At 45.0% G+C, this 15,892-nt stretch overlaps 4 protein-coding genes across 5 annotated transcripts; 1 reads left to right on the plus strand and 3 right to left on the minus strand.

Annotated features, from left to right (window-relative positions):
• Nucleotides 1-60: 60 nt before the first annotated feature.
• atp5f1e (ATP synthase F1 subunit epsilon) lies at nucleotides 61-1,440 on the minus strand. The gene is made up of 3 exons (XM_011617263.2): nucleotides 1,303-1,440; nucleotides 827-954; nucleotides 61-239 (listed from the first exon to the last, which is right to left on the minus strand). Coding segments are annotated over exons 1-3 (162 nt in total). The 5' UTR covers nucleotides 1,335-1,440; the 3' UTR covers nucleotides 61-237.
• A 530-nt stretch (nucleotides 1,441-1,970) lies between these two features.
• LOC101062721 (PRELI domain containing protein 3B) lies at nucleotides 1,971-5,299 on the plus strand. The gene is made up of 6 exons (XM_003976341.3): nucleotides 1,971-2,123; nucleotides 3,032-3,200; nucleotides 3,298-3,387; nucleotides 3,537-3,607; nucleotides 3,711-3,813; nucleotides 3,932-5,299. Exons 1-6 carry the CDS (start codon nucleotides 2,092-2,094, stop codon nucleotides 4,046-4,048), a joined length of 582 nt encoding a protein of 193 aa, XP_003976390.1. The 5' UTR covers nucleotides 1,971-2,091; the 3' UTR covers nucleotides 4,049-5,299.
• Nucleotides 5,300-5,303: 4 nt separating this feature from the next.
• Nucleotides 5,304-10,236, minus strand: bpifcl (BPI fold containing family C, like). Its single transcript, XM_029834262.1, has 16 exons — nucleotides 8,914-10,236; nucleotides 8,737-8,854; nucleotides 8,544-8,655; nucleotides 8,326-8,454; nucleotides 7,979-8,134; nucleotides 7,845-7,908; nucleotides 7,643-7,703; nucleotides 7,423-7,514; nucleotides 7,022-7,198; nucleotides 6,861-6,920; nucleotides 6,390-6,557; nucleotides 6,132-6,199; nucleotides 6,017-6,059; nucleotides 5,881-5,941; nucleotides 5,723-5,799; nucleotides 5,304-5,633 (listed from the first exon to the last, which is right to left on the minus strand). The coding sequence occupies exons 1-16, from the start codon at nucleotides 8,926-8,928 to the stop codon at nucleotides 5,574-5,576; spliced, it is 1,461 nt and encodes a 486-aa protein (XP_029690122.1). The 5' UTR covers nucleotides 8,929-10,236; the 3' UTR covers nucleotides 5,304-5,573.
• On the minus strand, nucleotides 9,526-13,023 carry LOC101062502 (vesicular inhibitory amino acid transporter-like). Of its 2 annotated transcripts, XR_003887949.1 has the most exons (3): nucleotides 12,221-13,023; nucleotides 9,984-11,521; nucleotides 9,526-9,739 (listed from the first exon to the last, which is right to left on the minus strand). XR_003887949.1 is itself a non-coding variant. In XM_003976340.2 (2 exons), exons 1-2 carry the CDS (start codon nucleotides 12,599-12,601, stop codon nucleotides 10,334-10,336), a joined length of 1,569 nt encoding a protein of 522 aa, XP_003976389.1. In that variant the 5' UTR covers nucleotides 12,602-13,023; the 3' UTR covers nucleotides 9,526-10,333. The 2 variants fall into 2 exon arrangements, 1 of the variants encoding a protein (XP_003976389.1); XM_003976340.2 differs by having other exon boundaries at nucleotides 9,526-11,521.
• Between the last annotated feature and the right edge of the window lie 2,869 nt (nucleotides 13,024-15,892).

Here is a 15,892-nt window from a genome sequence, read left to right on the forward strand (position 1 = left end):
CAAATAAACATTTAAAAATCAGGTAGTATTGCTGTAAATCGATTAAATACACAAAGCAAATGTGTTCCCAATGTCTTTAATACATTTTTAATTACAAAGAAAATTTGCAGGAAATCAGGTAGTTCATTCAGATCCCTCGATCATCTTGGGTGTTTCCCCATCTTTCTCTCTCCTCTACAGGCAACAGGCCAGAACTCCCACAAAACAAGGTAAAACTGTCTAGGTCATGCTGTCACCTCCTGAAAGAGAGCAAAGGAACAGAAACATGCACTTTTAAAACCAAGACTCAAGAGAATCCTCTGATGGAACGCACCAGTCTGAGCAGAGTCGACAGCGTAGAGTGAGAGTCACGTTTTGCAAAGGTGCAGGTGAAAAAGAAGCTCATTTTTAAAGCCAAAGACTTTTTCTTTTATTCTAGGGAACCGATTTAATTCAATTCTGTACCGACTCATTCAGTGTCTAGATATCATAAAGACGATATTTAAATACGACAAACAGCTGGGGCAGGACAGATTGGGCTCTTCTGTGCACCCATAGGTCTGTTGCTTGGGAATTCATAGCCACTGCATACTTTAGATTACAATTTAAGATTATGCTGACGACTGATTTTTCAGACAATGCACTAAAGCTCCATCAAAACCACTACACTGGATCTGATGCCTTTAAAAGGCACCTTAAATATACACAAATACACATTTTAATGATGGTACTGAGGTAATCGAACCACCACAGAAACGACAACAGGCGCTCACCTGTCACAGCAACACGCAGGTCAACTCAAAATGAATGAGTGCACTAACCACCAACAGAGTCTGCGTAAACTTACATGCCGTGGCCGCTTTGGGCTTTAGGACTTTGACGTTCGACTCTGCGACCCTCATGGCTTCGGTCTTGAACTGCGGCTTGAGCGCAGCCCGCACTGCGCTGGCGCAGATGGCGGAGAAGCGGATGTAGCTGCAAGGAGGTCGCACATATTAGCAACATGCTAAAGGACGAGCAATCCTCTCAGTCACCCGGCTGACAGAGAAAAGTAACAAAGTGGCGTTGGTAAAAACAAAATTCCGCATTGTTAACACAATTTAAAGTTTTTTTTGTGAGGGTCATTTGGTTTTTTTTTTAAAATGGCTTTAATAAATGTACGGTGGCTGTCAAAAGCTAGCTAAACTATGGCTACGAGGTAGCAACGTAGCTCTAATGAATAAGGAAATTCTACAAGAGTTCCTGGTCAGATAAATAATCTTCACCCAAACCAGCACTCTGAGCAAAAGTAAATCCACAAATACAGTTTGATACAACGCTTACCTTAGGCCTGCCTGTCTCCAGTATGCGACCATCTTGCTTGTGTGGTTTCAAGGACAGGTCGGGTGCGTGCGTGATGACGTCATAAGAGGCACGCCGGCTGTAGCTCCGCCCAACACGTCACTGAAGGTCCCCGCCAGACCGAGCAGAAAACTGGATCAACAGTCTGTCCTGACCGCTCTTGACTTTTCAGACATATCAGAGTGACTCAAGGTCACTTGCAATGTCAGCAATCTCACATAAGCTCATACGCTGTTCTTTTGATGATTTTTGTCACGACGGTATTGTTACTTACCTAAAGAGACGTTGGTCTTCAATGGGTCAAGGTATTATGTAACCCTGGCTGTACCGCTACTGCATTAAGGCAATTACGCGCTATAGTGCGCTGCTGGTATCACTAACCTCAGTCTTATTTATATGATTATTGCCCGACCCCAGAACTTTGAATTATTACCTCAAAAACCTATTACATTCTTCTTTGTGAATATGTTCTGACAACACCCCATCCTGGATCCTGTTAGTCAGAGGAATAAGCGCATCCATCATTCAAATGCATCCCTAGCAATAGTTAGAAGAGTTAGCTCGTATCAAAGTGATTTACATGCTATTATTTCATCATTTCGGTTGTGAAATGTCAGATTCTCATTGCCAGTGTGCAGCGTCTGTTCTGTACCACTAGGGGGCGGAGATCCTAATAAAGGGTTCCTTCCTCGGCGCCTCCTCCTTCCTCAGGACGGTCACGCTGTCAGCGGTTGCCCGGCTCCCGAGCTCTGACACGAAAAGCCTAGTAAAATGAAGATCTGGGCGTCAGAGCACATTTTCAAGTGAGTTGTTCATTTTCCTAGACGACATTTTAACAAACGCTTTAAGCAGCGATTGTATTTTCCGGGTTTCCCTGTTCCCGACGAGACTGTCCGCTGTACCGCTTTTAGCTAGCTGCTCCGAAGTTAAGGAACGCTAACTTTACGCTAACGACGTAGACCGAGTTACCTAACCTTCATACGTCTGAGTTCACACTGCCTTGACCGGAGGCACAGAATTATTGTTTAGAACATTTCAACACAGTCCTATATTTGTCTTTATTAGTATACGTAAGGTATTTAGGTGTTATTTTATTCTAACGGTCTGTTGTTAGCACAGAAGCTAGTCGTGGACGACCGATGCGGTAACGTTACTTTCTTAGATTACGCTCTTTTTTATCTTAAATTTATAGCCTTAACGAGTTTTCTTTTTCGTCAGATGGCGTGTTATTTCTTTTATTTTCTTGCTTTGACGGACTAATAATAATAGGAAAAAAATCGTCCGGTGACTTTTGGCATCGCGGCGACCGTAAACATTACATAACGGTCTGATTGTCAGATGAGACGCAGTGATTAAATTCACATGCAGTCATTTCGCCCCTGCTTTAATTTTGTTCATTGTTCTGACACAGTTTAAATGCAAGTATATTCCTGGAAGAATGGCAGATAACTATTAGTCCTTTTCCCAGTAAGTTCTAGAGAAATCCATGATGCTGGTATTTGTAACATCTGCCTCCACCTCCATTCTCTGCTGCACAGTTTTAAAATATCAGTTCTAACACGGATGAATTCTTGTTATTCAACTAGGAGTTTAAAGTGTTATATCAGCAGCAGTCAGTGCTGGAGAAGCTCTTGAAGGAGGAGAGAAAAGCAGCAAGAATATTGCATGTTTAGAAATTTGCTGGCTGTAAGGTCTCAAATGTCTAAAACAGTCACCCCTGGGAGACGGTGATCAAGGCAGCAATGCAGAAGTACCCCAACCCCATGAACCCCGGTGTGTTTGGCGTGGATGTCCTGGACAGAAGCGTGGACACGCAGGGACGGTTGCACAGCACCAGGCTGCTCAGCACCGAGTGGGGTCTCCCCTCCATGGCTAAAACTGTAAGTGGCACGATGTAACTAGAATTGGATTGGGGTTCTAAGGATGCTTTGTTTGTTTGTCTGCAGCTGCATCACACTTGTGACCCCTTTTTTGCAGATCGCTGGGATATCAAAAACGTGCACTTATGTTCAGGAGCATTCTGTGGTTGATCCTCAAGAGAAAACCTTTGAGCTCAAGTCTACAAATGTAAGTAGTGTCCCACAAGCATCCTAGCGCTCGCACAAACAGCAGCAACATCGCTACAGTGTTGACTTGTTTATGTGTATTTATGAGGAAAATGACTCACTCTAGCAGCTATTCACTTGTGAATAATTTAACTGTATGGTTCCGTCCAGATTTCTTTCACAAACATGGTGTCAGTGGACGAGAAGCTGACGTACAAACCGCATCCGCAGGATCCTGAAAAGTAGGGCACTTTTTGTTTCATTATGATGCCGTTTGCATTTCAGTATGTTGCCGGGATGAACGAAGAGATTGAACGTAATCTCGTGACATTTGTGTGCCTTCAGGACAGTGCTGACTCAGGAGGCCCTCATCAGTGTGAAGGGGGTCAGTCTTAGCAGCTACCTGGAGGGCCTGATGGCAAAAACCATCTCTGGCAACGCCAACAAGGTACTGCAAATCCCTGCGTGACTGGCTGGGATTAGGTGGCCCAACGGGAGCGGCCCCAGAAACACCCAGAACTGTCCCTTTACAGCGGTCTAAAATGCTCCCCTTCTGTGTGTCTCAGGGTCGGGAGGCCATGGAATGGGTCATCAGACGATTGAACACAGAAATCGAAGAGTTGGCAGCAACAGCGCGTGGAACTATGCGCGTTCCCATGGCAGCAGCCGTTGCAGACAAATGATGGTGTCCTGAACCAGTGGACCTCTCGGACATTTCCTCACACCTCGCGTGTCAGCGGAGCCTGACCACCACAGTCTCGTCCTCCGGCGCCTCCCCCGTCTTTGTGTGAATGTTGCTGGAGCTGTCCCCCGCGTCCACCCTCAACGGTCGACGCCAACCAGGGAGAACTGAGCGGGTGGCGGTTTAAAAGAAACAACAACCCAACGGGACCGTCGCACGCGAAGCTCATGAGACTCTTGAAGTCACACGGTGCCTCCATGTCGTCTCACCTTTTTCCTCCATTCTGTCTTTTCTCCTCTTTTGTTGACGCTGATGCTGTTAATGGCCAAATGAAGCCACATCCCACTAATCTTTGTGGACTGACTGGCCTTGTTTTGTACCCTAGGACTGACCAGATCTCAAAGCTCCTGGCACTTACTCTCCACTGACTAATAGAGGATTGTTTCAGGTCGATGTTGAAATAATTCAGATAATACTATTAGTACTAATACTATTTACTGTTTTCCTCTGAGTATTCTGGTATGTTCTGGGTAGAAATGAGTCCATTATGTTTAAATCTGTGCTAATTTTAATCTCCTGCTGAAGATGTGCCGCCTAGTTAATGTTACACTTTAAGAATGTTCAAACTTGAATGTCTAACTTATTTTCAACTTGTGCGTTGTGGTTTTTAAATAAGAAAGTGTCCGAGCAGTGAGCAACATATTGTGATTCACCTGTGGCAGGAGGAGCTGGGCTGAACACCGAGGGTGCCAACTAACCCCAGCGGAATTTAATGTTAATATTTATTTAACATGTAGGGTTCATGTTTCTTCCATACCTCACAGCACGCTGCTGCAGTTTAGGCCTTTGTTCGTTTCCCGTGTTTGATTTTACATTGTTGATGTAAAAGCAACACGACGTTCCTGTTTGTCTTTTCCATTTTACTATCGGATTAAATCTATCGCAAAAAACGTTTACAAGAAGGAACTGATGCATCAGCCAAATCACTCTTCTCAGTACTTCCTGTCCTTTTTTTTCTTCTGTGGGGAACATGAGGTACAACTGTGGCTGTAAATAAAGGCCCATTTCTGTCGTGGTGGTGTTACATTCCAAGAATGTGAACGTGTGTCAGAAAATAAAGAGCTCACACTGAAATGTTTCAAAATAAAGAGGTGTCATTGTTTCATGAACATGCTGCCTAAGATTTTTTTTTTTTGTTAAGGCACATATTCACTGTTGCTTAAACACATGAAAGATATTAAAGGCTGGGGCATAAATTCTTGTGATTTAAATTTTATTTTGTCTTGTTGCTACAACCTGGTGATGGTTCACCTTCCCCTCCACCCCAAAAACAGTGCCTCTTGGTGGAACCAACAAGTTTAGTTATTGAAAATCATTTGTGATTAAACTGTTAAATGTCTTTATTACCAAAATATGTTTGAATGTGTGAAACAACGTATGAGGATAAGAGCAAATGTGAGTTTCCCCTGCATCCGCACGCATTTAACTACCCAAAACATGAAAACCAGTTCAGATTGACTCCAGATTTAATCAGTTGAATCTTCTGTGAGTGAGATCTGTGCATCTGTAGAGATGGTTATGAACCCCTGTTAGGAACACAGACAAACATCAGCCCGATGACGGCATCTTCCCGGGTTTAAGTCAGGCCTGAACGTTCCGGACGGTTGAGACTCACCATCTCCACCTCCAGAGTTGTGTTGGTCAGCTCTGCGTGCTTTAGTCTGGGCAGCTCAACACCCTTTCCCAGTCGCTCTGAAACCGATATTATAATATTTAAGATCATATTTGAGTCATCAGAACTTGGCACGAACAGGTAGAACAGTTGGAGCTTACGGTTGAGTTTGGTAATGGCTAGTTTCGCTCCCACTCTCGCCAGATTTTCAAGCGCTGCTGTCTGCAAATATGTTCTTTACATCTCTATTTTCTGCTGTTTGTTTGTTAATTAGTTTTCCGCGCAAGTGTTGTTTACCTCGAAACCTCCGATTTCAGTCGCCTCCAGTGTCACTGTGAGGCTGTGGGAAAGAAAGCAGCCTCCTTATTTTCAGTGGGTGAACTGAGGGTTTCATAAACACAGCGGTGCTCACTTTTTCATTTCCGCTGAGCCCTTCAGCCTCCCGCCAGCCGTCCACACTTTACCACTGAACTTTGAGTCCTGAAAGGGAAAATTATGCAGGGGGGCGGAAACAGGAAAATAGATGTTGTTCTGGTCTAATTAGAAATATCATTTAAACGACGAAAACATAAGCAGTAAATATCTGTCAAGTCATGGTGGGTACAAACCATTAAACTGCTTTGAAATTTGTACAAAAAATAAGGTAAATGATTAAAAGTAAACCACTCACTGTGTTGAGAGTGAACAGGGGAATCTGGGCACCAGTTGGCTGAATTGCATAAGCCTTCACGGCCCCCTGAAGGTCCAGTGTGACCAACCCGGGCTGGAATGAGACCACTGGAACCTCTCTGGCATAAAGCTGCAGGTTCATCAGCAGACCTGGATACATCTTAGGAAGCTGCAGAAACAGGGAGGCTTCTGCTCGGTTAAAACGTCGCATTTTAGATGATTCTGCTGCACCGTCTGTCAGAAAAGTCACGCCACTCGTGAAAAACAAACAAAGTCTAATCAATTTTACACTTCCACAAAAGTCTAAAAACACATGGTTATCTATTGCCACGGTTCCCTTTCTGAATATTAAACATGCACCTTGCGGCCGTGATATTAAACAACACGACCGCCCGGCTGGGAACAGCAGCTTCTCCTGTGGTTCCTCATTTGAAGGCATTTATGTGGCCGGTTTTGAAACAGCTAAACTCACCTGAGGAATGAACGCTCCAAATGAACTGGTGTTTAGGTGCACGGGGGAGTAAGAAGGTATCTGAGATGAGAGATAGCACCTGTTAGCTAGAACCAATCTGAGGTGTTGAAAAATCTGCCTGTTTTGGGACTGAAAAGCGTCATTGGACAGCCTCTTCTCACCATGCTGTCATTAAGGAGGATCTGAAGCAGCCCTGCTGAGTAATATGCATATGAGGCAGAGTTCAGGGTGAATTCAGATACCCCCAGTGTTAACATGGAGTCTGGCTGCTCGGCCAGACTGAAAGGCTGGGGTTCAGACGGAGGTTCTGCGTGGGTTTTGATACTGTAGATCACCCCCTTTAAAAAGAAAAGGCGATAATCAAATAATTGACGCTATTACCACAGCATTGATGCATTTAGAGTCCTGCAGAAATCCAAAAGCACAGGGGAGCAGAACCATCTGGACTGTACCACTGCTGAAGATTGACTTCTACACTTTTGCTTAATGCAGATTGTATTATTGTTAAGGGTATTAAATGAGTTTAAATTCCACGTTATTGTTCCTTTGCGTGTTTGCCTACCTTAAGACCCACATTCAGACTTGAAACATCAATGACGGGATCATCGGTGAGACCGAGGTCAAGAGTCAAGTCTTTGTTCACATCAATGGAAACTGAAATAGAAAGATTTTTATCCTATTTGTATAATCATGTCATCTCATGTCCACGCCACTTCGAGTTGGGTTCATTTTGTTGCACAACAGCCGTTTAATTAAAAAAAAAAAAAGAGATTGTGTAATACCTCCGAAGACCTGTAGGCGGTAGTCCAACATTATAATGGATTCCTTCAACTGTGGGCAGATCTGAGGCGTAACCAAAGATGTGAATATCGGCAATGGTTGCCACATCGAATCTGTGCACCATGTTTAATATAGGCATTGTTCATTGCAGAGATTAAATAACCATGATTTGCAATCATGTCACACAATTCAGGGAAAACCCACTTTGTCCTCTATTTCTCCTCTGACGCGGTCCCTGTATTTGCTCACAAAAGGCTGGAAAATCCAACTATCGGATAGAAAAAGCAGAGTTTATATGCCACCTCAGCGTCCCTCTCATGCCACTGTTTCTATCATACCTGGCGCCACCGCGGAACTGCATGTCCACGCCTCCGACGTGAGCCTCGCAGTTGACACTGGTGACAAATGGATGACCGCCAACTCCTCTGCCCAGCTGCACGGCAAAGGTCACATCCGTGTCGAAAACAATCATCTGGAAGGTTCCACCATCCTGTCTGAAATGCACAGACAAGCACACGATGGGGTTCAAGTCATCCAACATACAAATCAAGGACCTTGAAATCCTTTCAAGGTCCTTTCAGGTTTAATGAAAATGGCCTGATTTGTGGAAGACAAACACTAAATTAAAAATCAATAATGTGTAAGAATTTAGAGGTTTTATGGTATGAGATTTTGGAATACTCACATTAAGCCAAATCTTGTTATCCACCCACCAGTCAGTGTAACGCTGACATCCGAGACAGATGTATCCAATCCTCTCCCTGGATAGAACTCCACAGAAGGTTCTGGAAATTCCACATTTTCTATGGTGATGCTGCACATGAGGAAAGCAAAGGCAGGTGTAAACAGCTCTCCACTCTCTTTGGGGGGGGGGGATTTGGAACCACAGTTTAACTCTCTTACCCCATCAGCGTGTAGTGTAAGTTATCAAATAAGATGTAGATTTCACCGCTGATGTCTGGGATAGAGACATCCTTCAGCTTATCTGTCATCCACTGTGCACCCACGTACGCACCTGGCAGGAGACCGTGCTACATGTTAGAAAATATAGTCCAGATTGGTGGATCCGGCAGATCCTGTCGGGCTGCTGCCTTACCATAGTGGAGAGCTTTATCGGTCAGAGAGACGTGAACGGCCGGAGTTTCACCAGAGGTCGGCGTTATCAGCACAATTACAGCCAAGAATAGACGCATGTTGTGGCTGACCAATGTCTCCTGAAATATCCCCGTTTATTCAGTATTCGACAAACCATTAGAGACGTGGCCTACCTGACCTGGGGCAGCGACATGAGCTCCTCTCCACCGCACTTCTGCAGCTTGTGTCTACGGAGAAGTGAAACTGGGGGCGAACCTGCTGCACCTTTTTGTGAAGATCAGGAAACTGTGGTTGATTTTAAATGAGCTCCAGTGTGCGTCGTCCATTCTGTCCGTTTATAAACAACGAACGCCATGTGGTTTATGAGAAATGTTGGGTTAAATGTTCAGCTCAGTCTGTCTATGAATAACATCTGCCTCTTTAGGTATTATTTATTTTTTAAAAAGCCCCTTTTTACTATAAGGGAAGTGAAAAATGTTAATAATGTTTCTGTCATGTGTGCAGGCACTCGATGGATGATTTCATTTCTATAGCTCTCATTTCTTTTCTGAAATGGAACCGATGATATCCCAGAGCTTTGGACCGTGATTACAGAGCTTTTACACTTTCTACAGTCTGCTTTTCCCTTCTAGATGGTGAGTTATTTTCTTTATTTCCTCTCATGGGAGCACTGAAGTCGAAACCAGCAGGTTGCCCCGACACCACCGCCGTGACCTTCGGAAAAGAGAAGTTTGCTTTTCAAAGAGGAAGCGTGCGAGGACGGCACATTGAGATAACATTAGAATCACCAGCCATAAAATATTGGATTTATTTGTCTCTTAATTCAACAGATACTCTTTGTCTCACACACCATGATTAGTTCCATTAAATTACACATAACAGGTTCAAATAGCAAGAGAATATTATCAGACAGACATTTTCATAGAACAGTTAGGGTCCACCTGCTTGCACTTTGTATTCACGTCGTCCAAGTGACACTTGCAACACCGACGAAACGAAGGAGACTGAGGATTACCACAGAGGGTGGAAAACAAAACACAAAAAACAAGTCCAGAAAAATAAGAGTTCTGTTCAAACGATTGCACATAAGTATATTGTCGCCTATTATAGCCAGGCAGCACCGTCCCAGCTGGTCTGGTCTTTTTTTTTTCTCTCCAGTGGGGTTTATGACATATCTATTAATAACATATTCACTGCATTGTTTTATCACACATTTCATTCCCCAGATACAGACACGTGCACACTCACATTTAGAATCACGAGCTGGACGTTTTTCGCCTGGTCTTTGACAACTTTTGTGTGAAAGCTGTTTCCCGCAGGCGCGCTTATTTCGTTGATAAGCCGCCAGGTTCGCGCGGCGGCCGCCTTCCTTTTGTCCTCTTCATTAAACATGTGGTTGAACGAGTCGACTACTTTACACTATGAGCTCAGAGTTTATCATTGCACATTATCACGAAGGCAAAATAAAAAGATGTACATTTCACACATACACACACACACACAAAAAAATCCCCATCATGAGCTTTTTATGTCACCATGATGTTTGGATAAGGTCTGCGTCAGGACAACGACCCCGGCGCCTTTGTGCAAAGGTCATCTCAGTCCGGGATGTTGTCCCTGAACGCCTCTATGAGCCCTTCAATGGAGTGGATGAAGCCCGATACGGCACAAATGCCCCCGATAACAAAAATAGCGACGTCAAAGAAGACGTGGTGCCACAGGAGGTTCCTCCACTGGAGTTTCAGGTGGAAGAGGCTCGGCAAGAGGAAGCACAGGCCGGCGCCGGTGAGGCTCCCAGTTAGACCCATGAGGAGGGCAAAATGGGGTACAAAGACAGCCATGAGCATGGTGAAAACTACCAGGGCAATCCTGAGGCCCAGGCCCCACGATTTCAACTTCCCACCCGGGCCGTAGCAGTCAGGGAAGAGCGCCCTTCCACCGTCCTGGAAAAAGGACTTCTCCAGGACCTCAACTGCAGCAAAGAATGGCAGCGGATAGGATAGCAGCGCCTTGGCGACGAGGAAGATGTTGACCACAGCTCGGATGGTTGAAGGCAGGTTGTCCGTGATGACCTCTTTGGTGGTGTCTGCCCAAGTCAAGTAGGCCACCAGGGCGAAGAGGCCCTTGAGGACGCAGGCGGCGATGTGGCTCCACTCCAGCATGCAGTGGAACTCGCTGGGCTTCTGCATGTTTCCCTCCAGCGAGGGCAGGAAGATCTGAGAGGTGTAGCTGAACACGATGATGCCGATCGAAATGGGAAACTTCTTCACGTCGATGTAAAACTTGACCTTCTCCCAGGCCCACTCTCGAGCCCTGGACAGGCAGTAGGCAATCACCATCACGTTGATGATGAAGTGCGCCACGGTGCAGAGCAAACTGAACTTGGACACGGACTTCAGGTTCGTGAGGAAGGCGCACGGCAGGAGCGCGATGGTGGCCACCACAGACCAGGCTTTCTGCGAAACAGGAAACCCCGGGAAGCTGTTGTACATGAGGTTGCCGCTGACCACGACATAGAGGATGCACGTCATGACCAGCTCGATAATCTGAGCCACATTGACCACGTGGCCACCCAGGGTGGGGAAGCGCGGGGCGCAGCAGGCGTTGGCGACGTCCACGTATGAGTCCCTCACCCGCTCCTTGATGCCGTCCTCGTTCTCCTCGTACAGACACGCGATGAGGATTTTGCCGGTGTAGCAGCACACCACCGCCGCGAAGATAATGAGGAAGAGGCCGAGGTAGCCGCCGTGGAGGATGGCGTACGGCAGGCCGAGGACAAACATGCCCTGCGGACAGAGAGGCGTAGCTGAGTGGAAATGGACGAGGCCCACATCGCAGTGACAGGCCGGGCCAGCACAGGCATGCAAGGGACAGCCCACACCTTACATAAGAATACGCAAGGAAAATTACATTTTGCGTGTCGACAACATTCGGAACCGCACATTTAGGAAAGGAAAGAAAAAAAAAAAGGGGCGGGGGGGGGATCTCAGCATTCGGTAGAACCTTAATTGTTCTTTGGAATCCGCGCAGACGCGTGAAATTGACAAAAATGCGATCGAACTGAAAAAATAAATAAATGAATGAATTTAAATTGGAGTTTGATTTTTGAGTTGATAAGCACGTGGGTGCCATTCAGCTGCAGGGTTATCAAGGTCCAGCAGGCCCAGCCTGCAGCTCCCCCGATAAAAAGATTTGAATAAATACATCTTAAAGACCTGCATCATGCTTTTAGGAAGGGGAGAAGAAACGAATCCAATGTGAAATAACGTCGCATTTATTTTGTCAACTTTTTATTCCCCTAAAATATATGTTAAATGCATATATAGATTATTTAAATCAACTGTGCGTCGTTCGCACACCCGCGCTGGTCCTTTATCGTCGACTACATCAAAAGATTCAAATCTCAAGGTGACTTTTTGTCCACTACAGGCCCGTCTCATGCACACGATGCTCACAGTTACGGTTCCAGCCAAACCACTGGTTACCTGGATTGCGTTGGTGACGTTCCACCCCGCATCCCAGGTGGTGATTCTGGGCTTGTCCTCATCCAGAGAACCTCCTGTCTTCATGGACGAGGGCCTCCGACCGGCTCCGTCTCTCTGGTAGTGGCTGTCTCCCTCAAACTCCCCCTCGCCCTCCATGCGCCCTCCTTCATCGTCTCCTTGAAGGACATCCATTTGCATCCCTTGCCTGTAGTCATAATCCAGATCGTCGCACTCGGCGAACCCCAGGCCCTCCTCGTCCGTGGCGGCCTGGAAGCCCAACCGGGCGAACACCCCACTGACCTTGGCCTGAGATTTGTTGGACACCGTGTGGGCCGCATTGGTCAGCTTGTTGGTCAGCTTGTGTCGTATAAGGTGAGCCATCTTCTTCGGGATAAAACGCGCTCTTCAACTGGAAAATATTTTAAACGTGCAAAAGCAAAGTTGCGGGCGCATACAGAGTAATTTACCTATTTTTTTTGTTATTGCGGATGTAAAGTCATCCCTGATTCCGTTTCGATGTCGTTGCAACGAACGCCAACCGGGCTTCTAAATGGCGCCTTCACCCAAAAACCTTTTCTCTTTTTTTAAAAGAATCCCTCAGTTGCTTTTCCTAACTTGCGCGTCCATATTATTTTTTTTGCAAATCACTCACAGGCATTTGCCTCAAAGGTGAAACGCCCAACAGCGCAGACGGGGGAAAAAAATACAAAATGTCCTCATTTGTGGCTCAAAAATGAGCGTATTTCCCTTCCAAGCAGTTTTGCGGGTTGGAAATCATGACAGAAGCGAAGACTGGAATCTGACTGCAGCATCCGAGAGAGAGAGAGAGAGGGAGAGAGAGGGGGAGAGAGAGAGAGAGAGAGAGAGAGGGAGAGAGGGGGGGGGAGGGAGGGAGAGAGAGAGAGAGGGAGGGGGGCAAATACCGATGATTTAACCGTCAGGTCATTTCCAGAATGGCTCCTGACATTATGCACGAAAAAAGAGATCAAACATTTCACCTGTTATAGGCTGGATCCTGTCAACAGGTCAATGTCGGGAAGCACCAAACGCCACAAGGCGCCACACAGGGACGCGCGCAGAGCCGCGCATTTCGGAGCCACTCATCTAGTTCGCTTTGCACGTTTATTATTAAGACACGAGCAATTAAGGCTAATATGAGGATTTTGAAATTGGAATAAACTGTCTTTTCTAATTTTAGAGGATGCGCAATCGTGCTCATATCTCAAAAGACCACATCTGTAAATGTTGTAGCGCTGCAGCAGGTCTGTCTCTCTCACGGATGCATATTTTGGTTTCCAGCTCATTTGACAGCATTATTCCCGATCAGCACCTTCAGGGGGCTGCAGCTCGAGGTTGACGGGATGAGGGCTTCGCGGAGGCCTCCCGCGGTGCACACCAGCGCTGCAGACGGCTCCTGCACCAAATCCATCAGTTTCGTCCCCGTTACGGTTTTCAGAATTAAGGAAATGGAACCGCGAGAGAGGCAACCCCTGGAATATGGCATGCTCTATATCGATCTATGTACATTTATTTTATGTATATGGTTGTACAGTGGGGGTGGGGGTGGAGGGATCTCAGTGGGACTTTCTTTTCCACCTAAGCTTTAATCCTCTGGAAGAGCCTCTTTTTAAACCTCAGTAATATGATGTGACGGCTGTCGACTGTCATCGAATATTTTTATTTATTTATTTTTCATCTTACTAGAAATGTCGTCGACCGTGGTAGAACTGACGAAAACGCGTCCCCGCTAAAGAGACAGAGATTTATGCTAATAAACGACATTTAAACCCAACCCTGTGTTGATTCAGCCTGTCGTCACGTGTGCGATATTATTCTGTCATCATTAATAGGAATAATCATGAATGAGACACAATGTTCGGCGCAGCTTTGAAAGAAGAAGAAGAAAAATCCCAACATGAAAGGAGGATCTAATTTTAGCAAATATGCAGCCAGAGGACAGAAAAAGTGGCGCATATTTCCATGCTTGGCTTGGGCTGCTTTACAGATGCTTTACGTGCACAACAACCCAGTGTTTATTAATTGTGCGTGTCATCAGTGCGTTCGTGCGTGTGTGTGTGTGTGTGTGTGTGTGTGTGTGCGTACGCGTCTGTAGGAAATGGGGAGAGTCCTTCAGGCATCTCTCCAGACTCCCTCCCCCATCACATGTACAGTCTCCAGGCTAAGGGACACGCGATTGGCTGCAAATGTCACACACACGCGCACGCAAACAACAATACGACCACGCAAAAATAAGAAATTTAAGAACAACAAAGAAAAATAAGCGAAATATAAAGCGCTTTCCTCTACTCGCAATAGAAACGCCTCCCTGATCATTTCTGACTATTTGAGACAAAATCGATTTTCATTCTGTTTGTTTGGGTTTATTTTTTCTTCGTAAGGATTTCTGATGGCCAGATTGGTTGCCGGGGAGACCAAATTAGCTTTTCGGGGCACAAAGCGAGGGATTAATTCAGGCTCTGTGAATCAAGATAGAGACAGTCGGAATACATAGAGACAGGGGAGTGTGGAGGCACGACGCCCTGGCGCGCGTGTGTGTGTGTGTGTGTGTGAGTGTGTGAGAGAGGGGCTTATAGCCGGGTCTAACAGCCGTGCGCCGACTGCAAGCAATAATCTCTGATAGTTGCCATGGACACAATAATTAGACATAATATGCCTGTATACCAGTTAAGGGGGATTTTTTAACGATTTCTTTCATTTGATACGGTTAATCCAAACATTTGGTCCTATTGTACTGAGTGATAAAAAAGATTAAAAAAAACAGCATCGAGCGACGGTTGATAGTGTTTTGGTTTTGTTATTTTTAAAAACTCGAAATTATTTATAGAAAATTAAAATCACCTGACAGAGAAATCATTTTTTTGGGGGGGGGGGGGGGGGTCTTTAATTTTAAGTGTTGTCTTCAGTGGATATATAACAAAACAACCCTTTTTGAACAGACCGTTTCACCTTAGTAGAGCGAATCATGATGGAAAAACTGCGATTTTAATGTCATGTGAAGTCGCTGTAGGTGCGTGTCAGCATGTTGTCACCCTTCCAAAACACGCACAGTGGATCCGCGTCACTCGAGTCTCCTGGCAGAGAAAATATCTGCTGTCAGACAATAAAACACAGTGCGTCGTTACAAAAATGTCAAAATACATTTGAATCCGTGAATATCTCCGATATGCACGCACACTTCACAATTATATTATATATAAACCCTAATTTCATCAACCACTTAATCAAATTGATTCCTTTAATGTTATACAGCTTTATCTTTTCAAACATACGGATGAATCTTCAGCTCTGAAGTTTCTTTATCTGTGAAATCTGAAAACAAAAGCTAAACTAATATATAAAATTAACATTTGCAAACACTTTATATGTATAATATATAATCTATGTTTATTTACATTATCATAATGTAAACTAATGTTAAGTTATTTTCACAACATGAAATAAAAGGATTAATACAAAATTAATCAGTAAAAAACGAATTTTGTTTCTGGCCGGAGATGATTTAATTTCAAATTTCTATAGGTCTGGTGAAGAGGAGATTTCAACCAATCGTCAAAGAGAAACTACTACAATAAATTCTACAGGCCATCTGGACCAGACGTTCGATTATTTCTTTCTTTCCTTGTGATTTTTAGAAAAAAAAAAAACCATCTC

Source organism: Takifugu rubripes, chromosome 3, assembly GCF_901000725.2.
Source record: "Takifugu rubripes chromosome 3, fTakRub1.2, whole genome shotgun sequence".
NCBI lineage: Eukaryota > Metazoa > Chordata > Actinopteri > Tetraodontiformes > Tetraodontidae > Takifugu > Takifugu rubripes.